General features: G+C 38.8%; 1 protein-coding gene across 1 annotated transcript in view; it reads right to left on the bottom strand.

The window, feature by feature from the left end:
* The window catches only part of LEKR1 (leucine, glutamate and lysine rich 1), a 177,982-nt gene that overhangs the window by 138,751 nt on the left and 15,691 nt on the right, over positions 1 to 23,540 (bottom strand). The window contains exon 3 of the mRNA XM_016425307.2: positions 10,803 to 11,017. Coding sequence (XP_016280793.1) covers positions 10,803 to 11,017 — 215 coding nt within the window. The remainder of the gene's footprint in view (positions 1 to 10,802; positions 11,018 to 23,540) is intronic.

The raw sequence follows: 23,540 nt of genomic DNA, 5'->3' as shown, positions 1-23,540 counted from the left end.
GCTTAGGATCACACATGTGTGTTGGGACATGTCTGAGGTCATATTTATTTCTAGGCTTAGCCACCTAGCTGCCCCCAGAATAATGTTTTTAAATGCAGAGAATAAAATACACAGAAATACAAAGGAAACCAAATATACTGCAATACTGAGATATATAGTTAAACAAGTTCACAGACCTCCAGGGTTAAGCCCCATGACTCTATCCACTATGCAACAGAGCTTCCCACCTAGCTTGAATGGAAAAAGGAAAACAAATTGGGAGGCAATTGTAACAGTCAAGGTGAGAGGCACTTAGCAAGGATAAAAAGGCTGGTGAGAGGAGACAAGAGGGAGATGAGAGCAGTTATGGAGGCAAAGCCCACAAGACTTGGGGATCCTTTGATGATTTGGCTTCTTCATCATGATGAGATACAGCTTAAGACTAATTTTTACTAAAAAGACTGTTGCAGAATTTCCATTTGGTTCAATCATTCTAGAAAGTGTGGGACTATGTTAAGTGAGTAATTTAACACACTCGAATCTTTGATCTATTAAACCCACCTTTGACCCAAAGAGACAGAAAGAAAAGTCCTCAAAATATCTACAGAAGTTATTTATTTATTTACTTATTTTTAATAGCAGCAAAGAGGTAGCCTGGGACAAAGATAAACAAATTGTGGTCCATAGATTAATAGAAAATTATTGGAAGACTGTTGGGTTTGTACCCCAAAGAGATAATAAGGAAAAAGACTTGTACAAAAATATTTATGGTTGCTCTTTGTGTGGTAAAAAATTGGAAAATGAGGATGTGTGCATCTATTGGAGAATGGCTGAACAAATTGTGGTATTTGATGGTAATGGAATGCTACTGTGCTGAAAGGAAAAAAGAACTGGAGGATTTCTACATGAAATAGAAAGACCTTCAGGAATTGATGCAGAACAAAAGGAGCAGAACCAGAAGAACATTGTATACAGAGACTGATACAGTGTAGCTCAATAGAATGTAACTGACTTCTCTACTAGCAACAATGCAATGATCCGGGACAATCCCAAAGGACTTAGGAGAAAGAATGTATACACATCCAGAGAAAGAACTGTGGGAGCAGAAATGTAGAAGAAACACATAGGATGGATCATGTAGTGCAATAGGGATGTGATTAAGGTTTTGATGTTAAAGGATCACTCTGCTGCAAATATGAATAACATGGAAGGAAGGAAGGAAGGGAGGGAGGGAGGGAGGGAGGGAGGGAGGGAGGAAGGAAGGAAGGAAGGAAGGAAGGAAGGAAGGAAGGAAGGAAGGAAGGAAGGAAGGAAGGAAGGAAGGAAGGGAGGAAGGAAGGGAGGAAGGAAGGAAGGAAAATAAGATTAATATTTTTTAAACTTAGTGTGCTCTTTCCTAAGTGAGCAGACCTTCAAAGATAGTCTTCACTGGTCCATAGTTGAAAGTGAAATAATAGACTTGAGATGAAGAAAGAGATATACATTTTTTTGCACATGACCAAGATGGGAATTTGTCTTGTTTGTTATTATACATATAGTTTTCTTTTTTCCCCCCAATGGGAAGGAGGTGAAATGGAGAGAAAATAAATGCTTGTTAATTGAAAAAAAATCAGTATTTTTAAAATAGTCCTATGGCCATACCTTTAGTGAATCTATAGAGAGCTTTAAGCAACAGAATAATTTTGGTGCTACACTTATCTTATTCTAATCTTTTTTGATGGAGTTCATATAGCAAGATACAAGAACAAGTCACCATCTTGCTATTAATCTTTTATAATTATGGCTAATATATAGTGTTTACTCCTGTGCCAGTCATTGTGCTAAATACTTTACAAATATTTTCTTATTTGATCTTTGCAACAACCCTGGCAGGTAGGTACTATTTTTAATCCCCATTTTATAGACAAGGGAATTAAGTGACTTGCCTAGGGTCATACAACTAGTAAGTGTCTGAAGATGAATTTGAAGTAAGGTGCTCTACCTACTGAGCAACTCAGCTGCCATAATAACGATCTATAAACTATTTTGGAAAGGGAAAAAATTTCTGTTTTTATAAATGAATAAAAGTATTAGAGTCTAAACTCATGTAGACAATTGAAAGCAACTTCAAGACAACAGAGATGCCAAGTGCCCTGGACTGTTCATTGCCATGATTCTAATTTCTTTCCCCAAATCTCTGTATTTTGAAAGCTTTTCATGCTTTCCAGAACAGTCATGAATGAAGTTTGGATATTATTAGTATTAAGCATGGTGATATCTTTGTAGTAACTCTAAGACAAAAGGGCAAGGGCTAGGCAAATAGGGTTAAGTGGCTTGCCTAGGATCACAGAGCTAGGAACTGTCTGAGGACAAATTTGAACACAGGAACTCCTGACTCCCAAGTCTGGTGCTCTCTCCACTGTGCCATCTAGCTGCCCCAATGATATCTTTTTTTAAAAGTTATTATTAAAATTTTTATGGATCAATGTTTGCCTAGTGGTTAGAGTATAATAAACATTTATTGAGCACCTATTATGTGCAAGGCCTGAGGATATAAATAAAAAAGACAGATACTGCCCTCAAGGAGCTTACAGTCTAATGGAGGAAGACAATACAGAAAAGAAAAAAGGGTGATGGGGGAAGAAGGAGAAAAGAGGTTGCCCAGAACAGGGGCATAATGATGGTGGGCTCAGATCCAAGGAATGCAGCTGGAGCAAAATGAAGAGTTGACAGGACTACTTTTTATTTCACACACACACTCACATGCACATAATATATGTATATTTCCAATTATATGTAACAATTTCCAACATGCATTTTCTGAAATTATAAGATCTAAATTCTCTCCCTCCCCCCTTCCAGAAATGGTAAGCAATTTGATCTGGGTTATACATGTACTTATTGAGTTCTCTTTAAATGGAGGCTTTGGGAGGTGTTTTTGCTCTGCCCTCCACTCAGAAGGGTAGAGGAAACAGAGGTGAAAGTACCAAATCTGAAACAATCTCCATGCGAATGCAACTGATGGGCAATAGCTCAGTCAACCCTGAAGGTCCCTCTACAAGTTGCTTAATTCCCTAGGATAGTTGGAGGTTTTCAATTTGTAGCAAGCCATCTGCCATCTCTTGGTTTAGAGAGGATATTAAGTTTCAGCTACATGACTCCACTTACCTGATTATCTATTTCTAGGTATCAATAGCTGCAAATTTTTGGAGTGGTTTGTTACAGTTTCCACTTTTTCATTGTATCATCTGCATTGATCAAAAAGTCATTTCTCTCTAAGGATAATCCTTCTGTTGTTTGTTTGTTTTTTTTTTTTTAGTAGCAAAGACCTGAGCCTGGTGTAGTAACATAAACGCATCTCTCTTTCTAGAAAAGAATCTAAATGACAGAGCCATTCACTTGTGTTCTCGGGATACCACTCAGGGATCATAGCAACCTCTTAAGCTCCCTCTAGAGATGCTGCTGTTGTTGTTCATTTGTTTCAGTTGTGTCCAGCTCTTCCTGACACCATTTGGGGTTTTCTTGGCAGAGATACCAATGTGGCTTGCCATTTTTTCTCCAGCTCATTTGGTAGATGAGGAAACTGAGGATTAAGAGACTTGCCTCCAGGGTCATATAGCTAGTAAGTACTTGAGACCAGATTTGAATTCAGTCTTTTCTGACTCTAAACCTGTTGTCAGTCTTAACTTTTGTTTGGTGAATTGAGTACTGCTGTTCCAAAAATATTTTTGTACATTTTAAACTATTTATAAGGTGCTCTGAGAACCATCAAAACCGTCCCTCTTCCTACGAGAAAGAACACTATCCACATTCAGAGGAAACACTGTGGGAGCAGAAACACCAAAGAAAAACAACTGCTTGATCACGTGGGCCAATGGGTGTAGAATTGGGGATGTAGACTCTAAATGAACATCCTAATACAAACATCAACAGCAAGGAAATGGGTTCTGATCAAGGACACATGTAATACCCAATGGAATTGTGTGTTGGGCTATGGGAAGGGTGGGGGAAGGGGAGGGAGGGAAATAATGTGATTCTTGTAACCAAGGAATAAAGTTCTAAATTGACTAAATAAAATTTAAAAAAAAAAACTGTCCCTCTTCTTGAACAAAGAAGTGTTGGTCTTCCTATAGTTGCCTTGGGGAGATGAATCCTATGTTTCACGAACACTGAATCAGTGTTTAGACACTCTCTAGGCTCATTGTCCCCCAACTCAACATGCAAAATATTTTAAGACAAATATTTTGCAGGCATTAATTACTTGAAACATATTTCTTCCATTAAGCTTTGACTTTAGGATGCCTGTCAGTCTCTTATCCTACACAAACTCAGCTTTCTCCTTAATAGGCTTGGGTTTTGCCTGGAGAAAACATATGTTGCCTTCATTCATTGATTTGATTTCACTTTCAGATATGACTTCAAAACCTTTAGCATCTATTCTTCCTTGGCATGGAATAAGAATTTTATAGTTATCAACGATAGATTTGGAGCAATCTAATGTGTTTTTCAATGGAGTCAAACAACTTGATGTTGCCCATGAGCACTGAGTGACAAATAGCATAGTTTGGCATGACTCTGTCTTTGGTTTTAAATATTCAAATTCTATTCAGGAGTAATGACAGTGGATTTAAGATGAGGCAGAATCATAATGGGCTGAAACTATCATCTTGGAAGATATTATGTTTTAGATTAATTATTCTTCAAATTCTTTCTGTGAAGAACGTATCATATTCTTTAAATCGTGTTAGTGTTGGGTTTTTAAGAGAGAAAAACTTTCCGTTTTGAGGTTAAATATTTTCTCATTTTCATTAAGCTTGAAACAATTTTGTATATTTGAAGTATATGACTAAGCCATTAGTGTGGAACTGAGTCAGAGGTTTTGCAATAATCAATAAAGTGAATGTAAATATTACAGTGCTTCTAGATAATTTGCCCAACAAACACCAAACCAATAATGCTGTTGACACCCCTGGAAATTTTTTTGTACATCCATTTTGCTTCTCAGCCAAAATGCTACTTTCTTATAGATGTTTGTAGATGTTTTTTGAACAATAGAATCCATGAATACTTCATATCAAATACATAAAAACATAATTAGCTTTATTTGAGGAAGTCATTGTCATTCTCCTCTGATAAGTTATACTTTTAGTTAAGAAATATAGACTCAAGGGGGTAGCTGGATAGCTCAGTGGATGGAGAGCCAGGCCTAGAGATGGGAGGTCCTGGGTTCAAATTTGACCTCAGACACTTCCTAGCCATGTGACCCTGGGCAAGTCACTTAACCCCCATTGCCTAGCCTTTACCACTCTTCTGCCCTGAAGCCAATACACAGTATTGATTCTAAGATGGAAGGTAAAAGTTTAAAAAAAAGAAAAGAAATAGAGATTCAGGCTTGCATCAGAGAAGTTAACCAGACCCTCTCCTGATATTCATGTGCTATTAGATCAATATTCAGACACACAAGTTTGGGCTTACTTTAACTGTTCTGTTGTTTATATAGTAATGCTGGACACGCTTTCGGTGTAGTGTTTGCTCTATTATACATTTTCACTGTGTTGGATTTATTCCAACCACTTAAATGATCAGAAATTTTCCACGTCCTCCTTCTCTGAGAGTTCTTTCTCCTCTAATTACTTTGCTCCTCAGGCCTCAGACTATAGTGTTTGGTTCATGTTGAATTTATCTTGTCTTTGCTACTCTAAGTCTTGGTGTCACCTTAACATTTTGGCCTTCACTTTTAATTTTTTTTTTAAACCCTTACCTTCTGTCTTGGAATCAATACTATGTATAGGCTCCAAGGCAGAAGAGGGGTAAGGGCTAGGCAATGGAAGTCAAATGACTTGCCCAGGGTCACACAGCCGGGAAGTGTCTGAGGTCAGATTTGAACCCAGAACCTCCTGTCTCTAGCCCTGCCTCTCCATCCACTGAGCTACCCAGCTGCCCCCCACTTTTAATTTTTTGATAAAGGTGATTGAAGCATTTCTGATCTATTTGTTTTCCAAATTCCAGGAACATGATTCAAACTTCTTACCAGGCCCATCAGTTAGAGCTTGATGAAATCTTCCAATATTTCCCCCAAGTCTTGAATGGTTTTCTTAAGTCGCTGCTGCCTGCCATGGTTGTGTTGGATTCTCCCCTTACGCATATTCTTAGGTATCTTTATCCATTCTCCATTGGTCCCAGAATGCACCATTGTATATAGGCCTTGAAATCATTTGAGCCCCTTTGTAGAATGCCGGGTGGGCAAATTCATTTGTTGATGGCATTTACGACATCTCGGCTTTTAAGCTCTGCTCTGTTTGGACACAATTGCTTGCAACACATTGTAGAATTTGGATTGAGGGCTATCATCGACCCAAAATAGAATGGAATTCTTGCCTGTAACTGGTTTGTTATGGTGACATATTGATACACAATTAAAGCCTTCACAGCTTCAATCCACCCCGGTATCGTTTTCACCAAAGCGTCTTCCACAGGTGGGCTGGGATTGGACACTTCTGTCCTCTGTCCTCGGGCCCAAATTGGGGCAGCCTCAACCTCAGTCTGCCTTGGCCACTTCGGAGATTTGCAGGAGCAGTTCTGTCCTCACACTGACTTTTGCCCAATGCAGACAACATTCCGGGACACCTGACAGGCTTTCACGGCCCCTGTAGACTGGACTCGGGGCATTGGCTGGCTGCTGTCCCCTTATTTTATTATTTTCTCCTTCCCACCTTCCCTGTCCCAAGTAGAAAAGCTGGGTTCAGCTCTGAAGCAGTTATACTTGTTATATAATTACAGATTTTTTTTTCTTTTTTGAGAAGCAATTTGAACTGGTGGGTAGCCTGGGATAATTCACTGGATTTGAAATCCCCTTCTGTCACTTACTAGCTGGATGAGCAAGGAAAAGATGCTTAAAGTTTCTGAGCCTCAGTTTCCTCATTTGTAAAATGGGAAAGTTGGACCAGGTGATCTCTAAGGTCCTTCTAATGTCTTACAACTCTTCTAGCTAGCTACAGGACCCCATAATTGACCTTCATAGCCACCATGAACAAAGGTAATAAAAGCAAACACATACAGTGCTTTAGACTGAAACACCCCCATTTTACAGATAAGGAAATCTGTACAAACTTGCTGGCAAACACTTCTCTGGGAACCTTTCCTGGGGAAGCCCCAAGTTCACTGGAAACTCCTCAAAGGCAGAGGCTATTCCTTTCTTTGTCTTTATGTCCTCAAGGCTGAATCAAACAGCACTTGAATGATCTCCCATACTCATAAACTAGTTAGTGTAGGAGTCAGAACCTGAACTCAGGTCTTCGGACTCTAGGCCCAGCACTCTTCACACTATTCTGGGATATAGTCAGCATCCCTTGGAAAGGGATCAGGGTAAGCCTGTGATTTCTATACATGTGAAACTCCTATTGGGGAAACCCCTCCCAGTTTATCCTGGAACCCAGTGCCAACAGGCTGACACTTCCCATGGAACGTACGGCTTTAGAGAACTGAGAATTTGACTTAACCAAAGTCTAGTTCCTGATTTCAGGACTAGCCTTCTGTGAGAACCACGCTCTAAGGTTAGTGAAGAGCATTCCGGATGTTTCATCCTCACAACAACCCTATGAGGGAGTTACTATCATCTCCACCCCCACCCCTCACTTTTCCAGATGGGTAAACTGAGACAAACAGGGGTGAAATGACAGCCAATGAGTGTCTGAAAGGCAGGATCAGAATTCTGGTCTTCCTGACTCTCCATCTAGTTCTCTCTCCATTGTGCCACCCAGCTGTCTACACCACACTACTGCTCAAAGTCTACACAGGAAAATGCATTGCAGGCAACAAAGCTAAATGAATTATTATTCCTAAAAATATTAGATGGCATTTACAAAGCATTGATTTTCCTAATATTTTGGTTAGCTAAGATTTTAGTAAACATCTATCAGTTTAAACAATAAATCCTTTTCCACATAAAAATGACAGTAGTAAGACTGTGCCTTTTAGAGAATTCAGTATCTCCAACTCAATTCCAAAACACAACAAAACTTCAAAAACAGGGGGCAGCTGAGTGGCTCAGTGGATGGAGAGTCAGGCTTATAGATGGGAGGTCCTGGGTTCAAATCTGGCCTCAGACACTTCCCAGCTGTGTGACCCTGGGCAAGTCACTTAACCCCCATTGCTTAGCTCTTATGGCTCTTCTGTCTTGGAACCAATATATAGTATTGATTCCAAGACAGAAGGTGAGGGTTTAAAAAAAGGAAAGAAAGAAATCTCTGGTGCCACAGCAGAGCAGAGAGCAGACAAAATAGTACTGAGTGAAGAGACCTCTGGGCTAGTTTCAGTTCTGCCACTGTCCCACCCAATGCCTCGTAATGGCATGGAGGCTTTACCAGTAAACGTGAGCTCTGGCTGGCCAAACCAAGTGAGAAAGTGTTTGTGTCCAAGTCCAGCTAGAAGGGTGACATGTCGTCATTCCGGGGTGCGTCTGCATTTGTGAAGGCTCATCCCCAGAAAGCTGGAGAGCAGCAAATGATGGTTTTGGCCAAAGCAACTCATGCCATCCACATACTAAGGTAACGGCTTCCTCCAAGACCAGGAAATCTTTCCATTTTGTCACGCCCAGATTGTTCTCTCCTTTTTCTTCACATCTCGAGGCCCAAAGGGCTCACTGCCTCCAGATTTGGGGTCGATCCTCACTGACCCTCTGCGACTAAGATGGCTGAAGGACTCTGACTCAGGAGGCTCAGAAGAGCATTGTCACGCACTATCAATGCAGCTGGCATCCCCTGCCTGTGCCTCAGACCCTTCCATGGGCCCCTCACTGATCCTTTCTTTTTGATCCTGGATCTTAGCTGGCCTTGCAGACTCTTAACTCTGCCTCCCTGGACCCACCTGCTCCCCTTCTTCTTAGATGATTTACAACACCTGGTCCTGAGTTCTGATCTTTCAGATCAATCGTACCAGTCCGACTTACTCCGGTTTAACTCCTGGCATTAGTGCCTCTTGAGGAGCTCTGCTGAGCACTGGCCAAGCCTCAGGGAAGCAGTGAGCTCTGCTTAAGTCCGGCACACGAACTCCGCTGCAAAGTTCACATGAAAACATCCAGGAGAACACAGAGATTAGTTTATGTAGCAGTCGCTCTTGGAAACGTAATGCTTGTGAACTGTAGCCTTCTAGTTTTCATTAAGCAATTCCAAGAAGTATTCATCTGATTCAAGACTCTCCATCCCAACAACAACAAAAGGCCCCAGTCAATGACCTGCTATTCCAAGTATTTCATTTTCTAAAGCAGATACACCATTTCGCTGTGGCCATCCATAATGACAAGTCCAACTTGTCAGGAGCTCGGTAGCTCAGTGGATTGAGAGCCAGGCCTAGAGACAGCAGGTCCTGGGTTCAAATCTGGCCTTAGACACTTCCCAGCTGTGTGACCCTGGGCAAGTCACTTGACCCCCCCTTGCCTAGCCCTTACCACTCTTCTGCCTTGGAGCCAATACACAGTATTGACTCCAAATATAAATCAGAGGATGTCGACAGATGGAATCGTGGTGAAATTCTAGGCCTGTCTCCAAACAGAACATTTCTGGGCATTTCTCGGGGTCATTCCTTGAAGTCCTCTCAGAAACGATCAACCCAAAGTGGCCCACAAAGGGAAGGCCTTGGGAAATGTCAGAGGCGGACGGCTTCACTCTTCACTGTCCAGCATCAGCATATCAGAAGCCCCGATGATCCGGCTTAGGCAGGAAAATGTTGAGGTCATTTGTAACATCAGACACTTGCCTACGGTTTGCAGAATACTTATCACAAGACATAAGCTCATTTGATCCTTGCAAGGAGCCTGGGAGGCAGTTGTGCCCCGCATACGGTCCATTTTCCAGGCAAGGAAAGTGAGACACATAAATGAAGAGACATGTTCAGGGTCACACCTGGGACAGACCCAAGTCCTGCCAACTCCAAAGCCATCCCTTTACCACAGCCTGGCACACGGATAGACGTGCCTATGTACACAGATCCACATACTTCCCTCACCGAGTTCTTGGAGGTACACATGAAATAAAGAGTGCAGTAAAGCAGTGTGCAACTCTTAGAGCAGGCTGTGATGTTCTATTGCGTTTTGTGTTATTCTTAAAGATTTCAAACAAAAAAGAAGAGCTCTCCGCTTAAAAACAAGGAGAATCATTTATTTGAATAGAACTAAATTATATAAAAGAAATCAGTGACATTTAGTGGCAACTTTCATTCATGAGGGAAAGGGCAGGTCATAGTAAAAACCCAACAGAGCCAGAAAAGCTGGGAGGTAAGTGAAAAGATCTAAGGCCCACTTTGACCTCTACACCCTCCCCCCAAATGCCTGCAGCCAGTCCTGAGTGCCAGGCCAGAGCCAAAGGTCTGAGCAACACGTCCCCCATCTGATCTCACATCACTCCGTTTCCAATGCTTTTGAATACTTTGAAAATGTACAATTATCATTCCAAAGATCATAATATTCTAAAATGATTTTTGACAGTTTTAGCTCTTTAGCTAGCTGACTTGATCTTATAAAGAAAAATCTTGTCAGTAATTAAAAATGACATAAAAAAGAAAGGCGTGTATTTTTTAAAAAATTACTTTTATTCACACGAACTCTAATGATTGATTGATTCCAAATTATCCAGGCGATAAGGACGTATCTGCATCCTGGATTATTATCATAATTCAGGTACGTATTTAAAATTTGATTAACAAACTCAAATGGAGTCATTATAAGTCCTCCCTGATTCTGAATAATTCTGGCAAAGGGTTCAAAGCCTATCCATTTTCTGAATTTGTTCTTTTTACTCGAGTAATGATTCTATTTATATGAAAAATAAAAATGGATAACAGGTTCCAACCTTTCTGCTTGAGCTTCACCATTAGTCTTGGAGTTCTGAAAATCTTGCTCAAGAGATTTTAGCCTTTCTTGGAGAGACTTCTCACGGTCGACACTTCCTTGATAAAATTTCATATCTGCTTCCATTGCTTTCATTTTCTCTTCCATAAGCTTAAATTCATGGAGGATCAGATAGCTGACGCCACAATATTTACAAACTGTCTCATCACGGGACATCTAGAAAAAACATTAAAGCTAGTTGAATTGAGAAGAGACAAATTAATTAAGAATGGTTACAAGGAACATTACATGAATGAGATAAAACATTCCACAATATAGCCCAGAATTGTTATCATTATTATATTTTCTACGTCTGGATGAAATTTTAAAAATGGACATGATAGTAAAAGCCTATGGAATGTCAGAGTTATTATTCTACTCTGTCTACAAGAAAGATTTGTGCTTGAAATATTTTTCATGAAGAAACAAACAAGTAAAAATATAGTAGATTTAAATATATATTAAAGTTACTTTTATGTTATCACAAGTTTCTTCTAAATCCTGTAAGATATATCATAAAATTATATATGTGAACCAGAGATTTTAAGTCTTCTCTCCATTGAATATAGGCACTTTGATCAAAATAGACTATTTCACTGGGCCTTATGCATTCCTAGAACCAAGTTCCCTCTAGGACACAGATACTGTCTTGATATAGGCAGAATCAAAACAGAAAAGGAAAAAAACTCCAAAACCAAAACTATAGACCAGTGATGGCAAACCTTTTAGAGACCAAGTGCCCAAACTGCAAACCTCATACCTCTTGTGAGTCTCCAGACTTACCCTAGACAGAGGAGGGAGGAAGCACTCTCATCAGGCTGCTAGGCAGAAGAGTGGGTAATGTGAGAAATGTCCTCAGGTGCAGATGGGGAGGGGGAAGGGAGCAGCCCCCTCCAGCACACCCACACATGTGTTATAGGTTTGCAACACAGTTATAGACTAATATCCCTAGTGAACGTGAATGTGAAAATTTTATATATAATAATATATCAAAGAAGGTAAAATAACATACCACTATGAGTAGTTTGGAATTTTACCAGGAATGCAGAGTTGGTTAAATATTAGGAAAATTATAAAGTTAATAGCAAAATCAATAAAAAATCATATTATATCATTGAGTATACATTGCATTTTACAAATACCTATTTCTGTTAACAACAATAATAACTAGGAAATAAAGGAACAAATGGACTGTTCATCAAAGTTATAAATGGCATAGATCTAAAACCAAGCTATCATTATATGTAAAGGGAATAAACTAGAATTCTTTCAATAAAAAAAGAAAGTCTATTATCACTACTTCTGTTTGACATAGCATTAGAAAGCCTGGCAATAATAAGAAGGCAAAGGAAAAAATAAATCAAAAGAATAAGCATAGGTAAAGAAAAAAGGGGGCAGCTGGGTGGGTGGCTCAGTGGATTGAGAGCCAGGCCCAGAGACAGGAGGTTCTGGGTTCACATTTGGCCTCAGACACTTCCCAGCTGGGTAATCCTGGGCAAGTCATTTAATCCCCATTGCCTAGCCCTTACCACTCTTCTGCCTTAGAACTAATACCCACTATTGAGTCTAAGAAGGAAGGTAAAGGTTTAAAAAAATAGGTAAAGAAAAAAGAAATTATCAATTTTTGTAGATGACAGGAGCATATCCCTAAAGAATTCTATGAAGCCAAATAAAATAATTTAAACAACTCCAGTAAATTTTTACATCAAATATGAAACCCAAATAAATCATCAGCATATCAATAGGAAACCAATAAAACCCAGCAGGAAGAGGTAGAGAGACAAATTCCATTTAAAATCACTACAAAAATATATAAAATACTTACGAGTCTACCTACCAAGATATACACAAGAACTGTATAAATAAAACTATAAACCACTGTTTACAGAAACAAAGACAGGTTTATTAATCGGAAAAGTATGAACTGCTCATGGGTAGACAAGTAAATGCATTTAAAATGATGATACCTAAACAAATTTACCTATTTAGTGTGATAACCAATCAAACTACTAAGAGATTATTTTCTAAAACTAGAAAAAATAATAATCAACTTTATATGAAGAAGAATCTCAAGGAAAATAATAAAAAACAAGCAGGAAATGAAGAGGGACTCAAAGTGTCCCATCTCAAACTACGCCGTAAAGCAGCAATTTTCCAAACCATTAGTTACTGGTTTACAAAAAGAAAGAGTGCTCGGAACAGACTAATTACATAACATACAGAAGCCAATGAATCCAGTTGCTCACTATTTGATAACTACAAAGACCCCAGCTACAGATATAAGGACTTACTACTTGACACACACTATTGGGAAGGTCAGGGCTAGAAAACCACATGTACAATCTTGGACCCTTCAATACCACTACTAGATCTGTTTTCCAAAGAGATCAAAGAAAAGGGTAAAGAATCTAGATATATGCAAAACCCTTTATAGCATCTCTTTCAGTGGTGACAAAGAATTGGAAATCAAGGGGTGACAAGAACTGTTCATCAATTAGAGAATGGCTGAACAAGTTATGGTATTTGATTGTAATAGAATACCTTTGTTTTTTATTATTATTTTATATTATTAATTATTATATGTATATAATAATTAAAATAATAATATTAATTAAAAAGGAAAAAAAAGAAACGAGAAGCAAGACAGTGGCAGGAAAACCTGGAAAGACTTTATGAACTGATAAAAAGTGATTCTAACTTGTTATGACTTCCTCTACAATATCTCTGGGGTCAGGGGTCATTATCTCTTCTCTGTTTGGGAATCTCCAAAAGAAGACATGAGAGAAGAGAGCTATTAAGCAGTCTACAAAACTGTAGGTCTACAGAGTCTTTGTGCTAATGTCATTATTGTTGGTCAGTCATTCATTCCTATCTGACTCTTTATGAATCCACAGACACTGCCTGTCAGGTTTTCTTGGCCAGGATACTGGATCAGTTTGCCATTTTCCTTCTCCAAACATAAATTAAATGACTTGCCCAAGGTCACACAGTTAGTACCATGTCTGCAGCTTGATTTGAACTCAGGTCTTCCTAACTCCAGGATCAGTGTTCTATCCTCTGAGCCATCTCACAGCTCTTATTTCCAAAAATAATTTGCTAAATTTTTATAGTTCCCTCTGCTTAAAAATAAAATTAGACTGGCTCCCAGGGGGCGGAGTTAAGATGGCGGCCTAGAAGCAGCAGAAGTTCAGACCTCTGAATACCCTTCCTTACTGATCACAAACTGAATGCTCCTAGGGGACTGAAAATCAAACCTAACAAGAAGACAGAGCCAAGGAACCCTCCTGCTGGACTCAATTCAAAAGGTACACCCCCCAAAAGCCAGAATCTGAGAACACTCGGGTTTAAGGGGAAGGCAGGAGGAAGGTCCCAGGACCCACTCCCCCCACACACACACACCTAGAGTGCTAAGCCTCCAGCAGCAGCAGGAACCTCTGGGCGGGCAAAGGTGCTGGTCTAGAGGGTGTACCTTACGGGCAGGGCTATGCCAGGCTCAGAGAATTGAACACAGGCAGCGGGGAAGGAGATGGAAAAGGAGCACAGAGGTGGAAGCCTGGTCAGAGCTGCAGAGACCCTCCATATTGCTCTAGCCTTCCAGGAGGTTTTGGCCTCAGAGCACATCTAGCCCAACCCAGCTGAACTTAATCCCATCAAAACTCTTCAGAGCTCAGGGAACCCCAAGCTCCAACACCCGTCCCTCACTGACTGCTGGTCTTTAATCCAATCAAAAGCCTCCAGAGTACAGGGAAGCTCAAACCCCAACAACCCCCCACCACAGACTACACCAAGAGATCTCCTGTTAAAGCTCCAAGAGGGGAGACTGACAGAAGCCCCCAAAACCAAAATAATGAGAAGAGCAAGAGCACAGACAAATACAGGGAGTAAAGAAGGGGTGAATTTGAGCAAACAACAGAAAAAGAAGAAGAAAGAAATTATAATCAACAGCTTCTGTACAGGCAACGAATCAAGAACAAATGGAACAGAGGAGAAGGCAAGCAATAAAACAGAAATCCCAGAGAATTGGATACAGGCTTTGGAAGAACTCAAAATGCAATTCAAAACACAATTAAGAGAGGCTGAAGACAATTGGGGAAAGAATCAAAAAACTAAAATAAGTCATCTGGAAACAGAAAATAGTGTCTTGAAAGCCAAAATCAACCAGCTGGAAAATGAGGCAAAGGAGATGAAAGATGATGCAAAAAAGATGAAAGACGAGGCAAAGGAGATGAGAGATGAGGTAAAGAGAATGAAAGAAGACCTCCAAAGAAAATCAGACCAGAAGGAGAAGGATGACCAAAAAATCAGGGATGAAATCCAGTCTTTTAAACCAGAATACAACTAGAATTAAGTGACCTCATAAGGCATAGGACACTATAAAACAAAACCAAAAGAATGAAAATTGAGGAAAATATGAAGCATCTCATTCACAAAACAGAAGATTTAGAAAATCATTCAAGGAGAGACAATTTAAAAATCATTGGTCTACCAGAAGACCATACCAAAAGAAAAATCCTGGACATAATGCCACAGGAAATTATCCAAGAAAACTGCCCCAATATTCTAGAACAAGAGGGAAAAGTGGAGCTTGAAAGAATCCATAAATCACCTCCTGTACTTAATCCTCAACTGACAACATCCAAGAATGTTATAGCCAAATTCAAAAACTATCATACCAAAGAAAAGATATTACAAGCTGCCAAGAAGTCATTCAGATACCATGGAACCACAGTGAGGATAACACAGGATCTGGTTGTATCCACACTGAAGGACCGAAAGGCATGGAATATGATATTCCAGAAAGCAAGGGGACTAGGTCTACAAACAAGAATCAACTACCCAGCAAAACTGACTATATTCTTACAGGGGAAAGTATGGTCATTCAACAAACTAGAAGAATTCCAAGAATTTGTAAAGAAAAGACCAGACCTGAACAGAAAATTTGATGTCCAAGCACAGAGCGAATCATCAAAAGGTCATTTAAAAAAGAGGGAAAAAAGAAAAAACAAAAAAAAACCTTTTTTTGAGAGACTCAATAAGTTAAATGATATGTATCCCTAAAAGAAAAGAGATCATTGGTAATTCTTAAAAATTGTTATTATCAACCAGGCAGCTAGAAGAATTACACTTAGAGGGAACAGTGACAAACTGTATAGGAAGAAATAACAAGACATAAATAGGTATATATCAAACATTCAAAGAACAACTAATCCCAATTTTATACAAACTATTTGACAGAATAAGCCAAAAAGGAGTTCTACCAAATTCATTTTATGATACAAACATGGTACTGATCCCAAAGCCAGGCAGGCCAAAAATGGAGAAAAAAACCCACAGACCAATCTCCTTAATGAACATAGATGCAAAAATCTTAAATAGGATACTAGCAAAACGACTCCAGCAAGTCATTACAAGGGTTATTCACTATGACCAGGTAGGATTCATACCAGGAATGTGAGGATAGGTTAATATTAGGAAAACCATCCACATAATTGACCATATTAACAAGCAAACTGACAAAATTCACATGATTATCTCAATAGATGCAGAAAAAAGCCTTTGATAAAATACAACACCCATTCCTACTGAAAACACTAGAAAGTATAGGAATAGAAGGCCCTTTCCTAAAAATAATAAACGGTATATATCTAAAACCATCAACAAACATCATCTGCAATGGTGATAAACTAGAAGCCTTCCCACTAAGATCAGGAGTTAAACAAGGATGCCCATTATCACCTCTATTATTTAACATTTAACTAGAAACACTAGCAGTAGCAGTTAGAGAAGAAAAAGTAATTGAAGGTATTAAAATTGGCAATGAGGAGACCAAGCTGTCACTCCTTGCAGATGATATGATGGTCTACTTAAAGAATCCTAGAGAATCAACCAAAAAGCTAGTCAAAATAATCAACAACTTTAGCAAAGTTGCAGGATACAAAATAAACCCGCATAAGTCATCAGCATTTCTATATATCTCCAACCCATTTCAGTGGCAAGAATTAGAAATTCCATTTAAAATCACCCTAGACAATATAAAATACTTAGGAATCTATCTGCTGAGACAAACACAGGAACTATATGAATACAACTACAAAACACTCTCCACACAATTAAAACTAGATCTAAACAATTGGAAAAACATTGATTGCTTCATGGGTGGGACGAGCTAACATAAAAAAAAAATGACAATCCTACCCAAATTAATTTACTTATTTAATGTCATACCCATTGAACTATCAAAAAAACTTTTTTACTGAATTAGAAAAAAACATAATAAAGTTCATTTGGAAGAACAAAAGATCAAGGATATCCAGGGAAATCATGGGAAAAAAATGCAAAGGAAGGAGGACATGCAGATCTCAAACTATACTATAAAGCAGTGGTCATCAAAACAATTTGGTACTGGCTAAGGGACAGAAAGGAGGATCAGTGGAATAGACTTGGGGTAAATGATCTCATCAAGAGAGTCTATGATAAGCCCAAAAATCCCAGTTTTGGGGACCAAAATCCACTTTTTGATAAAAAAAAAACTGCTGGGAAAATTGGAAGACAGTATGGGAGAGATTAGGTCTGGATCAATATCTCACACCCTATACCAAGATAAACTCAGAATAGGTGAACTACCTGAATATAAAGAGGGAACACATTAGGCAAACACAGAATAGTATATTTGTCAGATCTATGGGAAAGGAAAGACTTTAAAACCAATCAAGAGCTAGAAAAAAATCACAAAATATAAAATCAATAATTTTGATTACATCAAATTAAAAAGTTTTTGTAGAAACAAAACTAATTTTGGTTTAGAAGGGAAGCAACAAATTGAGGAACAATCTTCATTGCAAAAACCTCTGACAAAGGTCTAATTACTCAAATTTCTAAAGAGCTAAACCAATTGTACAAAAAAATCAAGCCATTCTCCAATTGATAAATGGGCAAGGGACATGAATAGGCAATTTTCAGTTAAAGAAATCAAAACTATTAAAAAGCACATGAAAAAGTGTTCTAAATATCTTATAATCAGAGAAATGCAAATTAAAACAACTCTGATGTATCACCTCACAACTAGCAGATTGGCTAACATGATAGCAAAGGAAAGTCATAAATGCTGGAGGGGGTGTGGCAAAATTGGGACATTAATACATTGCTGATGGAGTTGTGAATTGATCCAACCATTCTGGAGGGCAATTTGGAACTATGCCCAAAGGGTGGTGAAAGACTGTCTGCCCTTTGATCCAGCCATAGCACTGCTGGGTTTGTACCCCAAAGAGATCATAAGGAAAAAGACTTGTACAAGAATATTCATAGCTGCACTCTTTGTGGTGGCAAAAAATTGGAAAATGAGGGGATGCCCCTCAATTGGGGAATAGCTGAACACATTGTGGTATATGTTGGTGATGGAATGCTACTGTGCAAAAAGGAATAATAAGGTAGAGGAAGAATTCCATGGGAACTGGAACAAGCTCCAGGAATTGATGCAGAGTGAGAGGAGCAGAACCAAAAGAACATTGTACACAGAGACTGATACACTGTGGTACAATCTAATATAATGAACTTCTCCATTAGTGTCAATGCAGTGATCCAGAACAACTTGGAGGAATCTATGAGAAAAGCCACTATCCACATTCAGAGGAATCAATGTGGGAGTAAAAACACAGAAGGAAAATAACTGCTTGAATACATGGTTTGAAGGGTATGGTTGGGGATGTAGACTAAATGAACATCCTAGTGCAAACAACAACAACATGGAAATAGGTTCTGATCAAGGACACAAGTAATACCCAATGAAATTGTGCGTGGGCTGTGGGAAGGGGTGTAGGGGAGGGAGGGAAATAATGTGATTATTGTAACCAAGGAATAATGTTCTAAATTGACTAAATAAAGTAATTCAAATGGAAAAAAAACTGAAAAAAAATAAAGTTAGACCACCGTAACAGGCCACCCACCTACAAAAATTTGACTGTCCTCCATCCCTGAAGATGGTTGGCAAAAGCCTATTTCACCTGGTAGACCATGTTGTTTGAAGGTTGGTTTATGGCTAATAAATAATACCAAAATAGCAAGGGTAGGTAAATTACTCATTCTGCTCACATAACAAGTACTCATTACATGTTTGTGGAATTGACTGAAACCTATAATTCATGTATACAGGCATTTACAGAATGGAATCATAGACAATCCTGCTGTAAATAAGCTCTACTATATCTGGGGAGGTCACCTATCTTGATGGTAAGAATAAACCACGAGATACAGTTTGAGCATTCTGGTTTATTACATTTGTGCCTCCTTGTTTGCAAGAAGAATCAGGATGAGAAGTTCAGATTATGAAAGAAATCCCTTCCCAGGATCACACATTTAGGTCTGACCTGCGTCCCTGTTTTCCAGTGTGGGTCATGGGACAGTGATCCAGGCACTTGACCCAGAAAAGATCAGGTTATTGATCTGGGGTAAAAGAGAAGGAATAAAAGAGGGAATTCCAGGGGGTCTCTATTCACTTGGGTGCATGGTGAAAGGAAGGTGGCTGAGAAAGTCATGTGGAAAAACACTCACATGGCTAGTTAGAAATAGGCTTTTCTCTATATCTGTCTGCCTTCTCTTATTTAAGTAAATATTAATAAACTATGGAAATTAAGGACCAGAGTTTAATTTAGCTTTAACAATATTTACTCCAAAGGCCTTGAAGAGAGCTTGCCAATATGAGGCCATGAAGTATAAGCCCTGGCTGAAGTAAGAGTGTTTAACCAAGGAGTCCATAGAAGCAGAAAGTTCCTTGCAAAAATAAGACATTTACATGAATGGAAATGAGACAGCATCATAGAGGAGTAAATGTATAGCCTTAATAAGGTTATCTACAACCACCAGAAGCATCAAGTACTTCTTGGATGAAGATAAGTATATGCTGAGATCCAAGATCAAAATTTCTCAATCTAGAGTAAATAAAGGTAACTTACCTTGCCAAATCTTTGCAGATATTATAGATATAAAGCAATGTACATTTCCCTTTATCTAGGTCATTAGAAAAATCCAGAAAACCAAGTGTTAACAACTTACAAAGTCCACAGTGACCAGAGGTACATGAATGACAGTAGGACTGCAAAACTTGGGATCTGATTCCCCCAGAAAATATATAATCAGGATCCAACATGGTCATGAAAGAATATAACCTTAACATGTATAAGAAAAGTTGTCCCTTTAAAATTCCACCCAGTTTTTAGATACAAAGATATTTAGTGTATATATGTTATGTATTGATCTAACCTTCACTGTACCTTTATTGGCAGTGCCTCTCAGCATGATGTAGTTGCTTTGTTTATCTCTTTTAATGAAGTCAGTTTTTTCCTTTGCTTATCTGAGATAATAATTGCTACCTTGCCTTTTTCACTTCCATTGAAGCTTAACAGATATTGCTCTAACTCCTTATTTTAATCCTATAAGTTTTTCTGTTTCAAGTGTGTTTTTTGTAAACAACATTTTGTTGGATTTTAATTTCTAATTCTTTCAACCATCCTCTTCCATTTTATGGGTAGGTTCATCCCATTCACAGTTATGATCATTAATTATATATTTCCCTCCATTCTATTTTCTTATGTTTTCCTCCCTATAATTAACTACACCTTAATTGCAAAAAAAAAAGAGGGTTGTGAGCAAGCTTAGACAGGAGGAGAGGGAAGCCATCAGACCTTGCCCTAGCTCAGACCACTGAAAGCTTGCAGGTCACCAACATGCACTGTTCTTGAGATAATTTAATAACACAACATTCAATATCTAAGGAAGGACCACTCCAGATCCTCCCTCCAGAAGCATGCAGAGTCTAGCTCTGAAATCAAGTCTTAAGTTAGGAAATAGCCTGGAAGAGCAAACAAACAAGCTAAAAAAGAATAACACCATAAGAAGCTATTATGATGCCAGGGATGTTCATGAAACATATCCAGAAGACCATAACTCCAAAACATCTACAAGCAAAGCCTCAAAGAAAAACATCACTTTTTGTGTGTGGCATATGAATGCTGATTCAATGAGAATTCTTGAAAGAGATAAAGCAAGAGTATTTTCAAAAGTTTAATTTTTATCAATTAATAAATCTTTATTAAGTACCTACTATGTGATAGGGTCATGTTAAACACTGAAATGAGAATTAGAGGAATAATTTGGGAATGAAATAAGTTATAGAAGAACAAGTTTGAAAGGGAATAACCGTTTGACACAAGAGGTATAAAAGCTTGCCCAAATAAGAAACACCCTGAAAAAGAGAATGGGCCAATTAAAAGCCAATGACTCTATGAAACAACAAGAAATATTAAAACAAAGTCAAGTAGCAGGGAAAAAGGAAGAAAATGTAAGATATCTTATAGCAAAAACAAATTGAGCTGGAAAATAAAACTGAAGAGAAAAACTTAAGAATTTCTTTAGATTACCTGCAAGTCATAAACAAAAACAAAATGAAAAACTCCAAGCCTAGACATCGTATTTCAAAAGGTCAAAAAAAAAACATTGCCCAAATTCTCTTAGAACTAGAGAACAAAATGAGAATGAAGTTCAAATGTCAGTAAGGAGGGAACAGGGTCAGGCGATGGGGGGGACACACTGACACTTGAACCTCATTTTCATATGAATCGGTCAAAGGAGGGAAGAATACCCACACATACATACAATTTTGGGTACCGAAATAACATATCATTTAGCAGTGAAATAAAAGAAAGGAGAAGAGGGAATCAGAGGGCATAAAGGGCTTGGGGAGGGATATTTCCTAAGCAAAACAAACACTAAGCATGTATAAACATATTGGCAGATTTTTAAAAATTTTTTATGGTGGCAAAGAAAGTGCCTATCACTGGGCAATGGCTAACCAAATTTTGGTCTGTAAATGTGCTATCTCTATTACTTTGGGACTTCTTTGGACCCCTCCAGCATATTTTCCTTCCCCAGGAAACTCATCATTGGGAAATCTCACTATCCTACAAGATTGAATTTTGCTTATACTATTCACTTCCTCAATAAGTTCTGCCCCTTTGATTGGGCTCTATGACTGAAGGGCAGGGCCATGAGCTCCAGGGCCTCTATTTCTTAAAGAGAGAGTTCAGCATAGTCCTCTCCCCATTTCCCACCAGCTATGCAGCTTGAGGATTTCTTTGGAATTCTCCAACAACTCTACACCACGTACTTCCCTCTCCTCCTTTTCTGATTCTTTTGGGATATTGTCCTTCCCCCATTAGAGTGTAAGCTCCATGAGGGCAGGAATTGTCTGATTCTACACAGATTGTATCCCCAGTGCTTGGCACAGTACATGGCATATAGTAGACAAGGTACTTAATAAATATTGATTGATTGATTTACTGGAGCATGATTGTGTTATAAGAAATGATGACAGGAATAGTTTCAGAGAAACCTGGTAAAATTTAAGTGAACTGATGTAGAGGGAAGTGAACAAAATCAGGAGAACAATTTATATGATGACAATATGGTAAAGACAAACAACTTTGACAGAATTAGGGCATTTGAATAGCAAAATGGCAAACCACAATTCCAGAGAATTAATGAAACATACTACTCATCTCAAAAAAAAATTTTTTTTCTAGAAAACTCTCCAGGCAGCTAGGTGACACAATGAATGGAGTGCTGAGCCTGAAGTTAGGAAGACTCAGCTTCTTGAGTTAAATTCTGGCCTTAGGGGGCAACTGGGTGGTTCGGTGAATTGAGAGCCAGACTTAAGAGATGGGAGGTCCTGGGTTCAAATCTGGTCTCAGATACTTCCTAGCTGTGGGACCCTTGGCAAGTCACTTGACCCCCATTGCCTAGCCCTTACCACTCTTCTGCCTTGAAACCAATACTTAGTATTGATTCTAAGACAGAAGGTGAGGGTTTTAAAAAAATCTGGCCTCAGACACTTACTAGCTGTTTGCTTCAGTTTCCTTATCTGTAAAAGATCTGGAGAAGCAAATGAGAAAACCACTCCAGTATCTTTGCCAAGAAAACTCCAAATGGGATCATGAAGAGTCAGATATGACTGAACAACACAGACCAGGCATCATGCTATACTCTGGGGATCAGAGTACAAAGAATAGAATAACCTCTACTTCCAAAGAACTTACATACCAATTGGGAGACACAAAAAGTATATATATATATGTATATATATATACTTTGGTATATATACCAAAGGGCTCCTTTGCACTCTACTGCCCTACCCCACCCTCAGCCTAATCTAGGTGTACTGACCTTCCCGCCCTTCACAAGACTCCATCTCCTGACTGGTTGATCCTCCCCAGGCCTAGAACCCTCTTCCTCCTCACCTTGGCATCTTGGCTTCCTTGATTGCCCTCTAGAATAAGCTCAAATTCCCCTTTCTGAAGGAGGTCTTTCACATTCTTTCCCTATATGCTCCCCTCTTCCAGCTGCCAATGCTTGCCCTCTGAGATTACCTTCCACTTATATTCTCTATACTTTGTCTATACTTGGCAGTTTTGAACATTAGCTCCCTATTAGCATGTGAACTCCTTGGAAGTCTCATTTGACTTTGCATCTGTCTCCCTTAGCATCCCAACAGAGTGGCTGTTCATAATAGAAGCTTTTAAAAGTTTGTTGAGTTAGATCCCAGCTTTTGGGACAAAAATCCACTATTCGATAAAAACTGCTGGGAAAATTGGAAGACAGTGTGGGAGAGACTAGGAATAGATCAACACCTCACACCCTACACCAAGATAAA

The sequence above is a fragment of the Monodelphis domestica genome, chromosome 8, assembly GCF_027887165.1.
Source record: "Monodelphis domestica isolate mMonDom1 chromosome 8, mMonDom1.pri, whole genome shotgun sequence".
Lineage (NCBI taxonomy): Eukaryota > Metazoa > Chordata > Mammalia > Didelphimorphia > Didelphidae > Monodelphis > Monodelphis domestica.
This window is presented reverse-complemented; position numbering and strand designations above follow the sequence as displayed.